This window comes from Triturus cristatus, chromosome 10, assembly GCF_964204655.1.
Source record: "Triturus cristatus chromosome 10, aTriCri1.1, whole genome shotgun sequence".
Lineage (NCBI taxonomy): Eukaryota > Metazoa > Chordata > Amphibia > Caudata > Salamandridae > Triturus > Triturus cristatus.
Window position 1 is genome coordinate 558,716,939 of NC_140593.1, and position 22,044 is coordinate 558,738,982.

The 22,044-nt window shown below is 46.3% G+C and overlaps 1 protein-coding gene across 1 annotated transcript in view; it reads left to right on the forward strand.

Moving 5' to 3' along the window:
• Nucleotides 1-22,044, forward strand: part of LOC146789726 (tetratricopeptide repeat protein 21B-like) — a 372,315-nt gene that overhangs the window by 233,789 nt on the left and 116,482 nt on the right. The window contains exons 19-20 of the mRNA XM_085631186.1: nucleotides 5,353-5,548; nucleotides 10,449-10,673. Coding sequence (XP_085487312.1) covers nucleotides 5,353-5,548; nucleotides 10,449-10,673 — 421 coding nt within the window. The remainder of the gene's footprint in view (nucleotides 1-5,352; nucleotides 5,549-10,448; nucleotides 10,674-22,044) is intronic.

Genomic DNA, 22,044 nt, shown 5'->3' on the forward strand with positions numbered 1-22,044 from the left:
CTTTTACTAGAGGCCGTGGTCGTTAGTACCATATACAGTGACCACTACCCAATCTTAACCAGTTTTAAATCCATCAAAAAACAGGGGAATCGTAGAGAAATTGGGGCAAAAAACTTAGCAGCATCAACAGACAAACTTAGGGTGGTCTGGAAGGGGATAGACAATAAGGGGGTTCTAGCTCGCACCATTAAGATGTACCCTTTATTAGTGTCTGTCTGTTTATCTACCGATAGTTCTGGACATGGCATTGTTGAGGCCTTTACAGGGTTGTGTAAGGCCATAAAAAAGGAGATCTCTAAACCAGTCCCAGCCAATATTAATAAAAATCCAAGGTGGTTTGACACCTCATGTTCCAAAGCAAACCGGGAACTAAGGGCTGCCCTTACAGTTGAACCACGGGACCAGTCTCTGGTGAGGAGACTGAGGTCAAATTATAAGCGCACTGTAAAAATAAGATTTGAAGAGCTACTAAAAGACCACTGGGAATCTCTTGTGCGCACAGCAGCACTGAGAGATGCCGCCGGGTTCTGGAGCGAGGTTAAGAACTTGAGATCAATTGGATCTAATATCACCCCCATAAATTGCAATATAGCAGGGGACGTGTGGGTGGACCATTTTTCAAATATCTATGCTGCACCGCACCCTTCCATGGAAACCTCTCAGCCTTTTACGGCACTGAATATTTCTATAATGGAGGTGGAAGATGCCATTTCACAAAGTGCGGGGAACAAAGCACCTGGACCCGATGGACTATCCATCGACCAAATAAAATCAGAGCCTGACTTTTGGTCACCTTTACTGTGTAACATCTTTAATAACTTATCTCATACCCCACTCCCAAGAACCTGGTCCAATAGCATCATCGTGCCAATTTTTAAAAAAGGCAATAGACTCGACCCCGGCTGTTATCGACCAATATCTTTAATAGATAACACCCTGAAGATTCTAGGTAGGGTTATCTTTAACAAGATCAGAATCTGGGCAGAGGAAAATATGATCTTACACCCGTGCCAGCTAGGCTTTAGAAGTAACGTAGGGACCGTGGAGCAATGCCTAAATTTAAACTTATTATTGGCCAAATACACCATAGCAAAAAAATCGCCATTGTATTTAGGGTTTATGGATTTAAGTTCTGCTTTTGATATTGTTAATCGTTCCCGCTTATGGTTAGTTCTGTTGAATTATGGTTTATTTTTTGGCCCACCTACACAGTGACCTGAAAGCCCGCGTTCGAATAAATAATGATGGTGAAGTCTCTGGTGACATTTTAGTTGGCAGGGGGGTCAGACAGGGCTGCGTCTTGGCCCCCCTGCTTTTTATTTTGTACATAAATGAATTAAGTAATTCTTTGTGTAATTTAACCAGCGATGTCCCGCACATTAATGGTAAACCACTCCCCGCACTCCTTTATGCGGTTGATGCGGTCCTTATGGGCCGCACACCCAATGCACTGCGTACTTTAATATCAGGTTTCGTTTCATATATGGCCGACCTTGGCTTATGTACTAATTTTAATAAATCCTATATAATGTCCTGTGGCCCAAAGAAACATAGAATCCGTCATATCATATCAGGGAACAATGTTTTAAAAAGCACCTGCACTTTTCCCTATTTGGGCCTGTTGTTCTCCGATTCTGGATCCTGGCAGCCTCATGTTGCCTGTGGGAGGAACAAATTGGGCAAAGCTATCAACTCCATAATTACCCTCCGCCAACCCAAACATGCTGAGGTTATTTCACCATTGTTACAAATTTACAAAACTCAATGCTTACCGACAGGAACCTTTGGTGCAGAGGTGTGGGGATATTCGAACTGCACTAATATACAGATCGAAGAGAATAGATTTTGTAGGAAGGTTTTGGGGGGGGGTCATCTCAGCCCCATCTTACGTCTGCCACAGGGAATTGAATCTCCCCTTTATAGAGGACTTTATAAGATCTAGACCCGCCCTGTTTTGGCTGAAAATATGGCGGAACCCTGCTGCCTCTTTGACCCGTGACATTATCTCGGATTGCTTAAAATGCGAGCGGGCTAATTATATACCCTGACTCAGGGCAGTCGAGAAAAGCTTAGTAAGCGTGGAGAAGGGGCACTTATTTTTATCACCCCAAACTATTGATTGCACGCATAAGAATTTAGTAAAAAGGGCGTTGTATGACCTGTACCGCAAAGATCGGGAAAAGACCGAGCATGTAAAGCCGGCAATTATAAGGTACAGCCCCCTTCTGGAACCATGTGGTAGGCCCTACAACATGCCCCAGGGTTACCTGCGAAAAAAACTGGGCAAATGGAATAGGAGTTTGTTGTTTCGGTTCAGGGATGGGAGCATTAAAAATGTACTTTGCTTCCCTTTAGGCTTTAACAAAAATTTGGAAAACTTAAGCTGTCCCTGTAACCTAGGTGGCAAACAAAGCCTGTTACATTTTACGTTTTTTTTGTGGTTTTTACGTAAAATGCACCAAACACTACCTAATTCTGTATTTTAGAAAGAACGCTCTGATGGATTTTAACCTAGCATTTAGGGATTTATTGATGCTAAGCTCTGATGATGTAATCCTCAGAGTCAGTTGTTTCCTTCAACTCTCCGTTCGATCTCGAGCAACAATGAACACGGTCTGATAAGTTTGCATCATTTTTGCATAGTTTGCACATTGAATATTTGCAATAGTGGTTGCTTCTTTGCACATGTCATAGCTAATTAGCTGCGCATTGTTTTAATTGTTGCTTATTTCAGTCTAAATCATATTGCACATTTATTGTAAAATTGTTGTTACTGTCATGATATCTGTATTCTATGAAATGCTTACATTATAAGATTAACTAAGCCGTTTTTTATTAGCTTTTAAATGTTATCTTATTGTTTTTATTGGACGACTGTTATGACTATATGTACTTTTATGGATGTTTTTTTTTTATATCCGAATAAAGATCTTTGACTTGACTTGAGGTCTGGTATGCTGGTGGTTTTGACATAATCTTGCAGCAGAACAATAGGCGAAAAGAATAAAATGGTCTTTGTAAGAGAGCCGCATTTTAAAACAAACATTGCTACATCCGTGTTTTTGCATACAAATAAAAAATATCCTGGTTTTATCTTACCATGGCCAATGGAGAACCTTCAAATGCCTTGCAGTCACTGTACACCACTTTACTGCAGGAGTAACAAGATTTATAACCAGATAAAAACTGGCTGGTTCCCAGGGTTCCTCATTTTCCAACTAGCATGTTAGTTCTGCTTAGAAAACATGACATGAGTACTGGTGATGTCTGGAACTGAACTAACGTTGAATCCACCGTCTTGGAGGAGGATGACTCGCCAAACCTATTAGAGGTTAAAACAAGGTCTGAAAAGCATGAAGAACATCATGACCATCGTGTCTCTGCCATTCCTGGCGAAGCTGCATGTTATAGCTGCAGGCGCTTTCAAACTGCAAATCAAATGCTTGCACAAAAGGGGTCTCTTGTGGCTGTTAGCGTCCGCACCTTGGGTAGAAAGCTACCGCCGAGGACTCTATCTAACATGCATAACCTGACACACGATGTAGTTCCTCATAAGAAAGCTCATGTCAGGCCAGGCCTCTGACTAAATATAAAAGACTGGATACGATCATTACGACAATGTTTTCCTCCAGTTTTATCATGTCACGTACCCGTCATGCTCCAAAGCAGGGCCGGTTCTAGGAGTTGTGAGTCCCTGAGCCAAAAGGGAATGTGCGTAGCCCCTATAATTGAGATAAGTGACACAGCTCAGGAAGCTGCTTTGTGCAGACTCCTCCTGGGCCGCAGCTTCTCCTACCAGCCTCCTACAAGCACCACTTTTACAGCTCATATCGGGCTGAAGGTGTGAATTGCTTGAGAGCTGAAAGTTAAAACTGTGGGAGAGCTAAAATGCTGGACAATGGGCGTCCCGCAGTGTCTCTGAACGGTCTCCTTGCAATTGGGACAAGAGGAAGTGTCTCCCTCTCCTAGGCCTCCCGACATCTGTGAGAGGCGCGCGTGGGGGGGAGTTGGGGGGAGAGGGACCCACCCATGAACCCTAATTGCAAGGAGACACCTTTCTTTCAGTTGGATTGGCCGGGAAACAAAAGGACACCACCGATGCACACTCAGCTGATGGGCTGAGTGTGAGGCCCTGGGCAGTTGTCCACACTGCCCATGCCCAGCGCTGGCCTTGCTCCAAAGGATGCCCTGTCTCGTACATCATTTTTCACAAAGCTTGAAAGCCCCCAGGTGAGGCCTTTCTGATCCCTGCCAGCACTTGCAGTCCGAGTACCTTAAGCCAGGGGGACAGGAGCAGCTCCCTGCTACACAGGAGTTCATTTGCATACTAGTTAGGCTTCCCAGTCCTGCCACTAACCATCTGACAGTCTGTAGTTAACTTTGTTGGCGGCTTCCATAAAATATCCTTGTTGCAATAGGAACAACATTGCCCACCAACTGCAGTAGGAAGGAACACTGCAACCAAAAATCTACAGTTTCTTTAAAGGTCAGCGGTACTAACGGAAGCCACTATCAAGCTGTTGCTGCCGGCATGGCTCGCGGGTGGGGGGTGGGAAGCGTTGCACGAGAGGAGAGGGTAATTAAAAAAAAAAGAATATTAAAGTTACCTTTACCTCAAGTCCTGCGTCACGTCTCCTCTCTCTGCTCCTTACAGAAAGCAGGCAGCCTCCCTCTCCTCCCCAAAGCCAATCATAACGCTGCAATAGCAGCATTGTCATTGGCTAGGGCGCCTACCCCACAGACGTCTATGGCAAGGCCATTTTCTCTATGCAGGCTGCATGAGCGAAAATGCAGTGTGTGTATGACTGGTTTGGTCGACCCTGGGGCCGACCAAACAGCCAGCGCCCACAGCAGTGGGCTAGCCACTCCTCCCCTGCCTGGAGCAGAAACGCCCAACCAAACCCTGCCTTCTGCTTTCTCGCAGTGCGAGAAGCAGAAACATAAAATGGTATTTAAAATACCATCTTATGTTTCTGCTTCTAGCACTGTGAGAAAGCACTGGGGCGACGCACCTCTGCCCACGTGGAGAAGCCACCCCGGGTATCAATCAATCAATCAATCAAATAGGATTTATAGAGCGCGGCTAATCACCTGTGAGAGTATCCAGGCGCTGACACTTCATTTACAAAACGTTCTTTACTTCAACACTTACTCCATCTCATTCGCTTTGATCATTACTCCCTCTTTCCCCCTTTCTGCTTCGACCCTTCCACAAGTTAACTCCCCCCCCCCCCCCCCCACCTTAATTTCCCTTTCTATTTTCATGTGCTTGAATAACTGATGTGGCAGGAAGGCACTGTACAAGAGAGTACAATCAGTGATTAACTGAATACAATAAAATTGTTTTAACAGGGACTCGCCTGAACGGAGGGATTCTCAGAAACTGGGCCTGTGCACAGCCGAGAAGTTACTGAAAGAGTTTCACCCCCGCACAACACAAGGACAGGAACAACTTAAAGTGCTCCATACCTACTGCATGATGGCCACCAAGGACAAAGCTCTTGTGGAGTCTGCCCTTAACTCTTTTACAGAGATAGCCACAGCTGAGGTAGGGGTCAGTCACTGCCAGCGGCGGCTGGTGGACTAGGAAAGTGGTAAGGCCGAATACTTGTCTCGAATTCCAGTGAGCGCAGATTTTGTGGGGTTTCTCCCCCCAACTGGGTAAAGTTTGAAAAAATAGCTTCTAATAGTGCATTTTAAACCACCATTTTTACTTAAACTTGCTACAGAGTCCGAGGGCGTTTATGAAAAATTCCTGTGCTTTCATCGTGTGCCAATTAAGCCCAATGCTTAAAACAAGATGACCCCAGTTTTTCAAAATGGTTCCCCCCCATATGTTAAGAATTACCTTCAGTACACCATTGTCAGCATCTTGTCATTCGTCCCATGCATATTGCATGGGCCACCCATTATGCCAAGAATTATGTGCAATATGCCAGTGCCAAAATTTAGCTATGTATGCTTTCTCATACCATGGATGACCCAAGGATCAAAAATTACCTCCAGTATGACACAGGCAGCATTTTCTTATAGTTTGCCCTCCCTTCCATATGCCATAGTTAACAGCAAGAGTTACCCCAATATGCCAGTGTTTTTGCCATAGGTGACCTAAATACCAAGAATTGCCTCCCGTACGCCAGGACTTATTATGCGATGTGTAGACACAGATGCAAAGACTAGTGTCATGAAGTGAAGTCCATGACACAATATTTGTCAGAGTTCATTAGAACAGGACATGCACCATCACATTTCCAGTCAGATGAGCAGCTGTCAGTCTGCAGTGGAAATTTGAGGATGACAGTTGGGAACAGGGAACATTCCAAGGGGAGGCGAAGGGAGTGGGGGTGGGGGCTCAAAATGGAATACCAGAAGATGATTACAACACATTACCTCCAGTATGCCAGAGCCTGAATTTTGTCACGGGTGCACTCCCTTCCCCAAGAATTCGCTCTGTGTGCCAGTGCCACTGCTGGCTTAATTTATTCAGTACCGCACACCCACATGACACTGAACCATCATCCAAGGTTTCTACATCAGTAAAAACATGTTTGAAGGACTGAGAGTACAATGCAGCTGGAGAGCTAAGCACAGCTTGTCAGTGAAAAGGCAGCTAAGGAAGCCCTAATTTATATGTAGGGAGTTAATGGCTCTCCCAAGTTTGTCATTGAAGTGACTCAATATAAATGGTGTTAAATATCTGTCAAATAGCCCCATGTTATGAGGGTGAATGTCAACCAATCAAGATATTTCAGCCAACAAAGCTAAATATGTCGGGGTATCGGGTTTCACGGTTCCTCTAATATGTCCCTACAAGTTTGAGCAATAAAAATAGGACTGGTTAAAAGTCACCTTCATAATGTGAACAGTTGACCTCTGTGATGATTTCATTGGTAAGGCACACTGGGCTGTAGCGGTGCTTAATGTGTAAAAAACTTGATTACCTGGGTCCTTGCCAGGAGGCCACCGTAGCTTCCACTACCCCTTGTCTTTGCCAGCATTGCCAATGACCGCACCTACACAACTACTAACCATCACACTGCTACAAATGTGACTATTCAGTTTTTTCGAGGTCCCCAAAGTTATAAGAATGGCTTGGGTGGTCGGTATTAATTGTTTTTCATGTATATGGAATTCATAAACAACTGTTTTTTGCTCATATATAAATTACAGAAACAGCACCACCATTTGGCAGGTGTCATAAATGCCAGTGTTGGCAATTAAGTGCCTGTGCCGAACACCGGAAACCACTGGCTCGAATTGAGCACTGGACTGTAGCATCTCTACCTCGCTTTGCATCTTCGATTTTGGTATATTGACATGTACATTAGATATAGCCAGTTCTAGGTTTAAATGACCTAAATAGCATTTTTCTAATTTCTTTATGGCAAAGGACTTGAACTAATCAACGGGGCTCCTTCAGCTGCTAACGTAGCTTGGAGGCAATATTCCTCTATGTGCAGCAATAAAGGCGCTTCATACTCTGTAGCTAAGGCTGTGTGCACTGAAGATACGCAACAACTGAATTAGCAAGCATGTGCAGTGTGCAAACTACCAAAATCAGTGGCATAGGAAGGGAGCCATGGGCTTTAATGTAAGCCAGAAATTAATGACCCACCCCACCTCTGGGTGGTATTGAAAGACAACCATTACTGTGGTGCAGGGGACTCCTTGCACCCCTGGGCATGGGTGCCACTGCATCTTGTGCACTAATCATTCTACCTATAATTCCACTCTATTTGCTATCTTATCTTCATGCCACTCTTATCTCCTCCTTGCAGCCTGTCCTCTTCAACTTGATCTCCGTGCTTTATGTTCTCTCCTTCCTTGCTTTTTTTATTCTCTTCCTGCTCCGCTTTACGCTTCCCACTTTTCTTTCTCTATTTCTGCTCCTCTCCATCTCTCCCTCATTCTTTCTCCTTTCTTCAATCTATGTTTTACTTGCTGGAGTTTCCAAGGCGGCTCTTGCTTGGAGACGCTTTTCTTATTGAGTGGAGCTCAGGGCTCCTGTACGCCTTTCTGCTCATACTACTCATACCAAGTTATCAAGAAGATCAGAAACGACCAGGCTCAACTCATCCTTGTGGCTCCGTACTAGGTTTAGAGAGTTTGGTATCCCGAGTTGTAGAGCATGGCAATCGGTCCTTCTGGAGGATCTTCTGTAACAGCAGCAGGGGAGGGTTCTCCACTTGAACCGGTCAACGATGTGCCTTCATGCATGGAAATTGAGCAGCAACAGTTGACAGCTATTGAGCTTCCACCTGAGGTCTGCAATGTTATCTTAGCAGCCCGGCCTCCCTCCACCAAGACAGTGTATGCCGGCCATTGGAACCCATTTGTGGCACGGTGTCTTGGGAAACAGATTATCTGCTCTCCTTTCCCAAGTTCTTTTGTTTATCCTTATCCTAGCCCAGCAAGGCTCTACATTGGGCACTTTGAAGGGCTATTTATCTGCCATCTCCACTTTCAGGTCCGCCAGATCAGCCCTCTCTCTTCAAGTCCCCTACTGTAAATAGGTTCCTTAATGGTCTACAACATATGTTTCCCCCAGCTCCCTTTGTTGAGCGTCAATGGGACCTTAACTTGATTCCTACTTTCTTAACATGCACTCTCTTTGAGCTGCTTCATTCTTGTCCACTTAGGCTCCTCACCATCAAGATGGCCTTTCTGGTGGCAATTACATCTGCCAGAGGGTCAGTGAGCTACAGGCACTGTCCTCTCAACCTCCCTACATCTCCTTTTTTCCAGTGAAAATGGTCCTTCAGACTTGAGTGTCCTTCTTGGCGAAGGCAGTTTCCCAGTTCAACATAGGCCAGTCTATCACTTTGCCTATCTTTTACGCTCTGCCTCCTCTCTTTAAGGAGGTGGAGAGACTCCACTGTCTGGACCCGAAAATAGACTGTTGTCATTCTACCTTGATCACGTAAAACTGTTCTGGGTGTACCATCAACTCTTCGTGGGGTATGTCGGGGCCAAGAAGTGGGAGGCCGTGCAGAAACGACCATCTTCCAATGGATCGTGCTCTGCATTAAAATCTGCTGTGCATGCCAAAAAGCAAACCCCTGACAGTTTGCTTGCTCATTCAACTAGAGCCAAGGCTGTGACCACTGCATTAGCATGCAGAGTTCCAGTCCCGGACATCTGCCAGGCAGTAACATGGGCATCTCTCCATACCTTTCCCAAGCACTACTGCCTAGACAGTCAGGTCCATAGGGGTGATCACTTTGCCCATTCGGTCTTGTAGGACTTTTTAGTGTGAAATTGTTTTGCAGACCCACTTCCAGGGAAGTATTGCTTTGGTATCTATTCTAAGGTAAGAAATCTGTGGCTAGAAAACTCTAGCAGATTAACAAATTACTTACCTTCAGTAACGCCTTATCTGTAGAGACTCTATATAGCCGCAGATTCCTTACCAACCCACCCATCCTCCCTGCTCTGTGAACAGATTTCTAGTGTGAAGGCTATTCCCCTTTCATGGCCCTAGTTTTCCACATCAGTGGTCAGTGTTCTTTGTGCCTTTCCCGCTCCTGGCGTGGAAAGTCACAAACAGAAACAGATTTCAGCGTGCTGGGGTGGTGCCTATATAGGCTCCGTGCATGTCATTTGTGGCACAGATGCTACATGGAGGTGAACAATGCCACCTACTGTGCGCTAGTGTACTGCTCCCCATAAAAATTCTGGATCCAATCTAACACCCGGAGATTATTCTAAGTTAAGGAATCTGCGGCTAGATAGTCTCTACCAGATTAGGCCTTTCCGAAGCTAAGTAACTTGTTCTTTGTGTAATAGCCACTTGAAGTACACAATCTTGCAGATCTTCTCCATCCCCCCCCCCCCCCAGTAATCTACAGCTGTGTTGCATCCTAGCTCGGTTTTCACTATATAAATAACAATACATACATACTTGTCAGCTAGTAGTTCGACTTTTTATTTGGTTGTGTGATTTCACATCCAAAGTTGATAGGAGCCACACAGCGACACCTTTCGGCACAGAGGAGCTATAGTAAGAGTTTCTAGGTCCGGTCTGGCACCTCACGGCGATTTCCCAGTTTGGAAATCGGCATATAGCTAGAGTACCTACCAGAAAGATCATTATTGAAAGTAAATAACAAATTCCTTGATGTTATGTTACTTGCGTAAATATGGTCTTGTGATGTGTGTGCAAATGCATTGTTCTTGTGGTAGTTTTTGTTCCTAATGTTTATGTTCTTGAATTCTTTGAACACATAATGGATAGTCAACAAGCACAGAACTCTTGTTACACAAAGAGGTTCTGCATTGTTTGCATACTCAACAACTTTAACTTATTTCAGACCGTGATTAGCAATGTGCCTATATAATATAAGCATGATTATAAGCAGACAACCATCAGTTGATGATCTGTGAACATTGCCAATACCTGTCCTCTTTACTTTTATTTGGCTTTTTCCTTATTTCAATATGCTTTCCAGAAAGAAAATGTTGATGCTGTTTTGGCAGTAGCGCAGTGTTGCATGCTCCTGAAACAGACTCCGCGGGCCAGAAATAAACTGAAGCGGCTTTCCAAAGTGAGTTGGTCCTTGTGGGATGCAGAGGTCCTGGAGAAGAGCTGGCTTTTGTTATCTGACATCTACATCAAGTCAGCAAAATATGACATTGCCACTGAGCTACTAAAACGTTGCTTACAGTACAATAAGGTTAGTGTTGATTAATCCAGTACCCAATTAATCATTTGTCACTAGTAGCCTTCAGGCTGAAAGATTAAGTCAAGAATTAATTGTGAAGTTTTCTTCGGAGCACACTGCCCCTCAAAAAAAGTGAAATTGTCTTTATTATGTAGTAAATGTCAATATCATTCCTGCTACTCTTGTTAAAGTGGCTCCTTCGACATTCTTGACAACGGGGTATGCAATATGAATCGGATCAGAACATGCCTGAGAGGAGCTTTTCTTACTTCTTGGGTCACTATCACTTCTTGCTCTTGATTCAGTGCCAACAAAGCACAATGCATGATGTGTATATCAGAGATTCATCTGAAATAAGGATTTTCCAACCCTCCCTTAGCCTAACAGCTCAGAGGGATTGGAAAATCTCAGAAATGTTGGGAAAATCTGTTATTTCAGACTAAATGTTGCAATTTGGGTCCTTTCTCGTTGAGGGGGATAGACCTACTCATGTAAGGGGTGTACCATTTGTATTAGTTAGTGTGTGGAAATTCTGGGTGGCAGGGATTTTGTCAATCCCTTCACTTCCTGAAACATTCCCTCTCAAAAATGCGCAGAAAATCATATATTTTATCCATGGTTTGATGTTTGGAGAACATTATGGGTAAGAACATGTGGTGAGATCCTCATAAGCCACAGAATCTTGAAGCCACCAGATGTCTAGTTTTCAGAAGTGTCTGGGGCTGGTAGGTTCCTAGGAGTGCCAACTGGCTTTGGGACCAAATACTACAGCTACCCACGTCTCCCAAATGTTTGAAATTCCACAAAAAAATCTTAATGTACCTATGCTTCATTTTTGGGCTTTTCCTTCTATGGGTGATAGGCCCACCCACACAAGTGTGTTACTGTTCTTTTTGGGAAAAGTGTAGGAATGCTGGATGGCAGGACTTTTGTCAGTCCTCACAGATTCCAGAACTTTCCCTGAGATAGATGAGGAAAATCTATTATTTTAGCCAAAGCTCGAAATTTGCTGAGCGTTCTGGGTAAGAAAAAGTGTTGGGAATCATGTAAGACACATTACTGTGGACTCCCCTGAGTGTCTAGTTGTTAGAAATGTCTGGGATTGGTAGGGTACGCTGGATGTTTACCACCCAGGCCAAATTACCGCCACAACCCTTATCCTCAAATGTTTTAATTCCAAGGATTAATCTTGATGTCTCCATGTTGCATATTGGGGCTTTTCCTTTTGCGCATGAAAGGCCTACTAACACAAGTGGGCTACCATATTTAGCAGGAAACAAGTGGTAACACAGAATAGTAGAACATTTGTTATTATCAATTGGTTTTTTTCTCCATTTTTGGGTTCCAAATATATGTCCGAGTACAAGATAGAACAACAGTTTGCAAAATGCAAACTGAATGAAACATTTCCTAGCGATCGTAACAGAAAGTTTCAATTCTATTAATGACTCGGAGGCATGGATTAGGCTGTACTTCCTCCGCTTTATTTAACAGCAGCCATTCAAGGTAAACAACAAACAACTACAATTCCCATGAAGCCTTGGGAATGTGGAAAGAAAAAAGGCAGATAGTCCAATCAGAAGTCCATCCCAGTCTCCAGCCAATGAGAGAGAAGCCACAGTGTTTAGTCCATCTTCTCTATTCACCATGCCTCTTTCGACGTGCGAAAGCCACTTCTTCTTTTTCATGAGTCTTGTTTATTTGCGTCGCCTCCTACGACGACAGGCCCACATTACACCCAGCACGTGGCTTAGGTTTATTCTGTGAACAAAACCTTGCAATGATCTCAATCTCAAACTGACAAAGACAGTGAACACCAGCATGCTCAACACAGCAGAAAATAACGAATTAATTACTTACTAGTTACGGGGGGACTATTCCATTCCAGAACCACCGGGTGGGATAATCCTCGCCTTAATAAAGTCCTTAATAGAATTGAAACTTTCCGTAACAATAGCTAGGAAATTTTTTATTCTATGTCAGGATTGGAGCTCGGATTATGCTAGTTCAAAGCTTACTTACCACCAAACTAGCCATATTCAGGATGGGTTTAAAATAGAACCTCTGAAAGGTTGAGTTAGAGTACCAATCCGCTGCATTGAGGATATCCTCCAGTCAGGCTCCGAGGGCGAAGGCCTTGGAAGGTATTGCATCGCCGGTCTAATGGGCGCCAAACGTGCGCAGATTAAGGCCAGCCTCTTGCATCACCCATCTGACGTTCCCCCGGAGGTCCGAGCTCTGCGGACATCTACTCATACGCCTTGAGACAACCCATGACACACAACTTAGGGAAGTCTGGAAAAGCCGGGTGGGAAACTGACCTGGTACCACATTTCGTCCATCTACGGATCGTAAAGGTAATACCAGAAGGTGAGAAAGTGCACCCGTAATATCCAGGGCGCGCATGTCTGAGACTCTCCGACAGGAAATCAAACAGAGTAACATGGCCAGCTTGGCCGATAGCTCTTTTCTGGACAAAAAGCGATTGGGCTGCAAGGATAGGAAGAGGTTGGGGACCACGTTGACATCCCATAGCGCCGAGTATCTTGGTTGTGGCAGGAGCGACAGGCATACACCCCCCAACAGGCAACACACAAAGGGGTGTTCGCCGATAGGAGCGCCATCCACTGGGAGGTGTCCCACCGAAATCGCCGAGCGAAAGGAATTGATCGACCTGCAGGCCAAACCCTCCTCTACTAGGGAGGCCAGGAAATTGAGAATGTGGATCACATCTGCTGCCACCGAATCAAGACCCTGTTGTAAACACCAACGGGTCCATCGGTTCCAGGAGGGATTGGTAGCATTTGACTGTGCTGTCGGCCAAGGCTCTGGATAAGAGTCCCTCAGTTGCGTCCGAAAGGCCTGGGAGTGACCATCGTCCCCTGTAATCCTCCATGCCCTGAGCGACATCCACCCTCCCAGGATCAATGGATGAGGCTGATGATCCGGGTTGAGCAAAACCTCTAGAAAGAGGGGGAGAAGGATTGGAAAATCCAAGAAAGTTTCAGAAGAACTGGAAACCAAACTTTAGATCTCTACAGCGGGGTGACCATCACCACCTCCACCCTCTGATGCCTGATCTGCACCAAGGCCCTTGTAATCATTGCGAACAGGGGAAACGCATAGCCCCGTCTCTGGTGACCAGTCCTGAAGGAACGCATCCGTGGCAGCCGCCAGGGGATCCGGCTTCCAACTGAAGAACTTGGGCGTCTGATGATCCAGTCTGGATGCAAAGAGGTCGACAGTGAATGGACCTCACTTCTCCCAAAGGGAAGAAAACACCATCAGTGGAGTTTCCAGACTCGAATCCTGGAAGTTGTGGGACTGGAAATCCGCCCCCTGATTGGCTTGGCCCTGCAAGTACTCTGCTGTGACTGAAATCTGATGGTCCAGGCAATATTGCCAGAAGCTAATTGCGAAATTGGAGAGGGCCTTGGGGCGAGTGCCCATCCAAGTGGTTTATGTATTGTACTGCAGATACATTGTCCATCTTGAGAAGGACTGTAACTGTTCGTGAGGAGACCACGATCCTCCGGTGTAGAATTCGCCACATCTGGCGCCCCACCCTGACCTGCTGGCGTCTGACTCTATGGCGATGTCTGGAACTGACCTGAAGATTGCCTGACCGTTCCAGGCCTCCATGTTGGTCACCTACAAGTCGATATCAGCACATGCCCCTCCTGACAGGGTTACCATTTGAGAGTAAGAGAGGCCCCTGCGCAAGTGCTCGGCTTTCAATCGTTGTATGGCTTGATAATGTAGAGGGCCAGAAAAAATGGCCTGAATCGAAGATGATAGAAGGCCCACGACCCGGGCTAGATGTCGCAGCGAGACCCACTGTCTGATCAAGGTTCTCCGCAACTCGTGTCGGATCTTTGCCACCTTCTGAGAAGGGAGGCTGAGAGTAGCATTGACAGTCTATCAAGAAGCTTGGGAAGGAACCTGGAGGGACTTGGTCTCGTTGACCATGCGTCCCAAGCTCTGAAGGAGATCAACTGCCATCTGTAACTGGAGCTCAAGCTTGTGTGGACATTGCGCCATGATGAGGATGTTGTTGAGATAAACTATTAACCAGAGTCCTTGCGTCCGCAGGCGTTACACAACCGGCCTGAGAACCTACGTGAAGCACCAAGGAGCGGAAGAGAGCCCGAAAGGCAGGGTGGTGAATTTGTAAGTTTTGTTGTTCCACAGGAACTGCAGGAACCGCTGGTGAGGAGGAAAAATGGGAACCGCGAGATACGCGTCCTTGAGGTCCAGATGCAACATCCAGTCCCGGGGCCGAAGCACATCCCGGTAGAGGTGGATTCCCTCCATTTTGAAGTGGTGGTAGACTAACCATTCGTTGAACTTGCAGAAGTTGCTAACCGGCCACTGGCCTCCATTGGCCTTGTTGACCAAAAAGATGTTGCAGATGAAGCTCTGCGGATTCGTGGTCGCTTGTGATATGGCCCCTTTGGCTAAGAAGGAACACACCTCCTCGTCCACCAACTTCTTCTCGGTTTCCGAAAAGCAAAGCAGTCGCGGGTGGTGGCCTGCCAGGGGGAATCGTAGAACTCTATTTGAAATCCCCGCACAGGCTGCACCACCCAGACATTGTTTGTGATGGAAGTCCAAGCTGTGAAAAAAATTGCCAGCCGGCCCCCTACTTTTACGGAGAACACTCACCGGAGCCGTTGGTTGCATCTGCGCCTGTGCCTGTGCCACCTCTTCCTCTGCTATTATAGGGTAGGGTAGAAATTGGCGAGTCTGGTCATGAAACTGGCTGTGGCAGGAGCCTTGTCCCCTTGGGAGGATATTGGTTATTTGGACGGCCTGACAAGCGCCCCCTAACTCAGCAAGCCCAATGGAAAACCCGGTTCAGGAAAACTTTCTTCATGGAAGTTTTTGCTTTGTCTAGGGAGGTAAATGTATTCACGAACTTCCCTAAATCCTTTATAAAGGGTTCCCTGAAGAGTCCCCCTTGCGCAATATGCCCCACCTCGGAATCTGCTAAATTACCCAGTTTGGGGTCGACCTTAATCATCAGGGAGCGGCGTCGCTCCATTAATAGCGCACAGTTTTCCCTTGCCCAAAAAGATGCTCTAAGACAGTTACGTTCCTCCTTCCCCAAATGTTTCCGAATGCGCCCGCCACATGGATTGCCACCTTCTCTGCCAGGGCCCATTCGGAAGACCTCGGGTGAAGGATGTCCTCGGGTCTAACATATCTGCGCTCAACCCCTGGTCCCCTGGGGCAGGAATGGGAGGGTTGGAAGAAGGTAACCAGGGTCGGTAGGGGCCCTAGTCATCTGTGTCCCTGTGGTCTTCCTCAGTCGGAGTTACAGGGGCAGAAGGGGGCCGGGGTTTTGCTGGCCAGGAAGGCCTTTTTGAGCCTGGCAAAGTCATCAAGATCCACACCAGCCTCGCCAGGGCGTTTCGCCGGAACCCCATCTTGGTCAAGTGGGGCCGAGGGGGTACCCTCACTGGGCGTTTGGGGGGACCCCCCGGTCCTGGGGCAAGGACTGTCAATTTTGCACAGGCCTGTGCGATTTGCTGAGAGGCATTCCTCTAAGGGTGTCATTGCCTCTGACACTGCCCTATATATTGAAGCATCCGCCGCATCATAAACCTATCATCCCAAGGGAAGTCAGCCAAGGGGTCTTTCTCTCCTTGGTCCTCATCATAGGGCTCCATTATCAAGGTACCAACTTAAATGGGCTAGCTGGACCCCTCCCAGAGCCTTGGGTAGGCGACAAACCACGTGGGTACCAAGCGCTTTGTGTGGGGCACTGATTATCATTTAGCACAGCACTGGGGCTGGCAAATTAAAAGGGGGGCTGGGTGGCAGCCTAATATTTTGTGGGGCAAGTCTCATGGTCATTGGTCACGCCCGGGGACACCTACAAACACCCCGGTGCAGAATCAAAAGGGGGGGCGCCCTCCTTGGAGTGTGTTGCTGCAGGTCTCTGGCCTGCAATATGTGATACGGACCCCTCCCACTGGGGGGTGTTAAATCACAGTACTGAACCTGAATAGGGCGTTCGCCAGAAATAACTAGGCAAATCACGGTCTCATGGCCGGTACGGACCCCTGTGGAGGCGTCTCTCCACAGGGGCCAAAGGCTCAGGACGGCGGCGCGCAGCTCCAACTCCTCAGGAAATACAGGAATTCGGTTTGCGAATTGCAACCGAATGATGCGCTCAGGTGCCACCTAGCCGCGGGAGGTCTGCACTGCAGAGCCACACCACAAAAGTGAAACGGCCGCAAAGGTGCAAGAACATTCCCGAAGCCGTGCAGGATACTTAAGACACTCACAAAGCGAGAAAAATATAATCGATTTACAAGTATATAATCAAGACCAGCACAATTAAACATGCTAAATGCCGTTAAACAGTCATGCGACAAGAGAGAGAAAAAGCCACTTAGCTAGGCTGCGAGCAGCGAAGAAAGAGGCATGGTGAATAGAGAAGATGGATTATGAACACCGTGGCTTCCTGCTTATTGGCTGGAGACTGGGATGGACTATCTGCCTTTTTTCCCCACATTCACAAGGCTTTATGGGAATTGTAGTTGTTTCTTGTATACTTTGAATGGCTGCTGTTGAATAAAGCGGAGGAAGTATAGCATAATCCGAGCCTCCGGTCCTGACATAGAATCGCATGACATTAGTTAATCCAAGATTCACAGTCCTACAAGTAGCCACTATTCGAAAAGTCTGATATTTTGGCAAATTGTAAAAACATGTATAGCATTCCTTAATACCCATTTTTCATACATAAGATTTTACCTTATGAATTGATGCGTGGGTGGTGCACAGAAATAACTGATGTAATCTGCAGCTTGGGTGAGGGATATGGGTGTTGCTTGTTTTTGGACAAACAACAAACACACTACTTTCTTGCCACCAGACGGACCTGATGAACATAATAGATTTCTTTAGTCGACTGGCCATCGTGCAAGAAATTACAGATGGAAACATTGTCACATATGTTTTTTCCTACTTACTTTCATTAGTTTTTGGTAAAACCATGAGCCGTCTACCCAAATACCTCCTCCCTGAAATGAGAATTGTCTACTTTTCAGAAATGTACAGCTTCATGGGGTTTTTTCTATTTATTTATTGAAACATTTACATAAGATATAAAGCAAACAATAGAGTTCCCACAGTGCATACTTCTTTACACATATTTGAGCAATATGAGTGTGTGCGACCCTATGACTGAGAAGTAAAAGTCAACGTTATACAGCAGTGTTAGGTTCCATTTGCCTTGTGATTGTGCCTAGGTCTATAGCATTTTGTCGCTGCTTGATGGTTCCCACAGTGTCAGCTGTTGCATGTTTCCTGCTCAGCTTGTAAAAATAAACCGGCTCTAAGGGGGCTCCAGATCACTTTTGAGCCAGATTTAATTGGCATAAGTGCTCACTTCTTTTCCAGTTTCTCCTAGCAATAAGACATAGCCTTCAACCAGCAGCATATACATGGGCAGGCACTTCACTTCCAATGCAGTGCCATTCTCTCTCGTCCAGAAACCATATCATAGCTGTGAGTTTGAGTGCCATCTGGATTGTCCCTGACATAGCCCAGCAGGGCGACTGGAGGTGTTTTGGGTACCATATCACAGATCGCTTTATCTATACAATCAAAAACAAAAGTGTAGAACTCTGCTACACCCCCAAGTGCATAAAATAAGCATCAGCTGTGCAGCAGTGCATAGAGCATGCATCGGTCAATAGTCCCATCCTGTACAATCCAATAGGTGTACAATATAATCGATGTAGGAATTTAATATAAGTGAGGCACCATTGGATTGTTAGCCAGCCTCAGGCTAGCCAAATAAAGACAGTCCAAACAGGCACTACTACTAAGCCAGTCCATGCCTACACTGTACATTTAACAGTGTCAATCGTGTCCCTGGGGAGTATTGGCATTGCACATACTGCCATAGCCAAGAAGCATGAAGGCAGCGTTATCCACCTCTGCCGCAGCTTGGGGCAGATACAGCATGGGATGAACCCAGTAGTGCACAAATTGGGCCTGCAGGCAGTAATAACACCATTCTATAGCAGACACACACCGTCCTCCCTGTTTGAATGGTAGGGTTAGCACATCCCAAGATAATCTCGGATGCACCAGCCCCCTCCAGGAGAGTCAAGATAGATCTGACTTGTTTAGAAAAGACCTCCAAGAGTGGAATCTGATTTTCCATTAAAATATAAAGATTTTTGGGCAACACTACTATCTTTTTGATGGCTATTCTCCCTGCAAGGGACAAGGGCAAAATGGACCAGACAGGAATGCACTCTTCTGGCACCCAACAACTGCACCATAGTTTTCTTGCCGAGTTTGTCCCAAGTCACCACTTATCCAGATACCCAAGTATTGTACAGTCGTGTTAGCCCACTTCATTGGGAACGCCAGTGGGGATCGTGGTCTCAGTCAGATGGAAGATAAACGACTTGGACCCATTAATAGTGATTCCAGAAAGAGCACCAAATGTAGGGAATTGACATAGCATAGGCACAAGATTTAATACAGGGTCATTCACATAAATGGTCTCATCATCTGTGTGCATAGATACCATAAGGCTTTGAGCCGTATAATTTAGGCCACGTACGGCTGATGTTGCCACTAGTGGCTTCATGGCAAAGGCATGTAGAATCAGGTAATCTGGGCATCTCTGTCAAGTGCCTGTACTAATTGTGAAGAGTGGGAAAACCACACTATTGACATGGAACCTGGCAGTAGGTAATTCATACAACATCCTGATCCACTGAAGGAATTAATGGCAAAAGTGTATGTGTTAGAGCGATGCAAAAGATAGGGACACTCTAGTGAGTCGACTGCATTCGTAGCATCAAGAAACACCACTGTCGCTGATAGTTGCAGATTTAATGTGTGGAGCAATGCTGAAAGGGTTTGAAGGTTGTGGTCAGTGGAACGTCCTGCAACGAAGCCCAACTGATCTGGGCTAATGACATCTGGGAAGAGAGGAAGGGTCTTAGGAGCAAGCAGTTTGCTCAGTATTTTATCTATGTGGATAGAGTTCTGTACAATGCATACAGATTGGGCTTTAGGGTAGTTACTATTAAGGCTGCCTGAACGGAGGGAGGCGGGTGGTAGCGTTCCTGGTTTCCTCATACATTATGTGCAGATGCAGAGCTAGTTCCTCAGCGTACTCCTGGCCATAGCTTGAATTTTATCTTCATCTGAAAAAAACAGTTATAGATTCCTTACCTTAGAATTACCCCCAGATGTCATGGATCCGTAAAGTTTTTCGTCAGCACTACCCTTGTTAGTTGGAAGGTTACATCGGTAGACTCTGTGTCAGTCTTTGTGGTTGCCGGAATGACGTCACGGTAGCTACATAGACGCTGCCCTCGCGTGCTGAAGTCAGTTCTTTCTTTTTCCGCGCCAGAAAGTGCAGATCTGGAGAGAGCGTTTGTGAGAAGTTGGCCTGATATATGATGTCACTAATTCTAGTGTACACCTTGTATCAGTACAAACAACCCTTATGGTGATTGGTTGTAAAGTCAACCTTATAGACCAGCTATCCTAGTGGTAGCATGGACAAGAGGAGTCTTAGGCTAAACTCTGAATGGCATGTGAAGCCAGCTGTTATACCATTTGTAACCCCTTGAATACCAAATGAAAGGACACCACAACAGATATATATATATATATATATATATATATATATATATATATATATATATAAAATGTATTTATTCTAGTCAAACCCTCAGCACTCTTTATGGGATTCGAGGTAAGTACAACACAGTCTTATTCAAGCATACATTAAGTCACACAGGTAAGTAATACAGTTAGGCCCTAGGGGCCATGCAAACCATATACTAAGTAAGTGGTATAAGGACCACTGTCACGGAAATAGGATAGGCCTAGGCCTAGGGAATCGCTGGGGCCACACTATACTACCCAAGGTTAGGAAGTGGGAGGCCCACGGGATTCAGGTGCAGAGTGGAAACACTCGCGCGTAATGCGTATAATCGATAGAAATAGTACAGTTTAGAATTATTAAGATTTAGGACACTTCTGGAGTAACTAGGAAGTCGAGACTTGAGAACTAGACACTAGGATAGTCAATACCCTGATGAGCACCGGAGTACCCAAGTTACCTAGCCCACGGGCTGCGGGTGCATAGGTGTGAACTTGCGTCGGGTTTCGTTGTCGACTCCTATGGATGCCTGAAGGAAAGATGCTGACAGGCAGTCAGTGAAGAGTGTCCGGTGGATCCCAAGGCCGGGATCAAGATGGAAGGATACCTGCAAGCAGAAGGGACAGAGTCTGGGTAACTAGCCAGTGACCACGTGGAACCAGGAAGGAACCAGGCGATGTCGGGAGATTGCAGGTGAAGAGGTGAAGCTTGTCGCAGCAGCCACGGGTACCAGGAGACGTCGAGGACGACCAGGAGGTGAGCTGTCCCACGAAGGCTCGTGCTGTCGGTGGCGACGAAGTCGAACTAGGACTCACCAAGCCTTGGCAAGCGGAACCCACGAAGAATGGAGGACTTGCTTCTGGTGCAGACCAGGAAGGTCTGGGGTGCTTCTCTTTTACAGAGGAGCAGGAGCCAGTCTGGAGGAGCCAAACCAGCAGTGGAAAATGGAAGGTGTGTCTTCTGATGGATACATCTGTCAGTGGATTCCTCACCTTGTGAATATCCCCTGCGCCAGCATTCCACGGAACTTTTCTTCCCCAGCATTCCACATCGACGTGGGCGACGTCACAATACATCGGCTCCGCTCGCGACTCCGATCGACGTCACCGGAGCCATAAGAAGCCCACGTCGGCGTGATGACGTCACTTCCACCCATTTTTTCCCCGTGCCTTCGAGGCGAACAGGTGGACTAACGACAGACTCAAAGCATACACAGTATACAATACACCAACACATATGCATAGCATACAAAGGAAAAGAATGCTAAATAAACAAGCATTTCCTACAATTGCACAACAAAGCATAAAAACATATCAACAAGACCTATTTCATGGTATACAAAGGTGGACAACGGGGAGGCGGGTGGGTCAGTGAGGAATCCACAGGCAGATACTGTATCCACCAGAAAAAGCGTTACCGAAGGTAAGTAACTTGTTCTTCTGATGGATACATCTGCCAGTGCCAACGGGCAAGCAACCGGACAGATGCGGCAAGCAGGAAAATGCAGAAGGGCCCCACGCAGGACTCGTGGAGTGTGGGGGGCTGATCTTCGGTGCAGATGGTGCTTGGGGTTGGGGCTTCTCACCCCCGGTGCACAACCTCGAGGGTGCCTCAGAAGCTGCGCTGGAAGATACTCGCCACTTTTCCCAGGTAGCCGGTCCCACGTCTCTCGTCGCCTCCACGGATCTCAGCTCGGCTGTGGATGTGGATCAGGGTCGGAGAAGTCTGGAA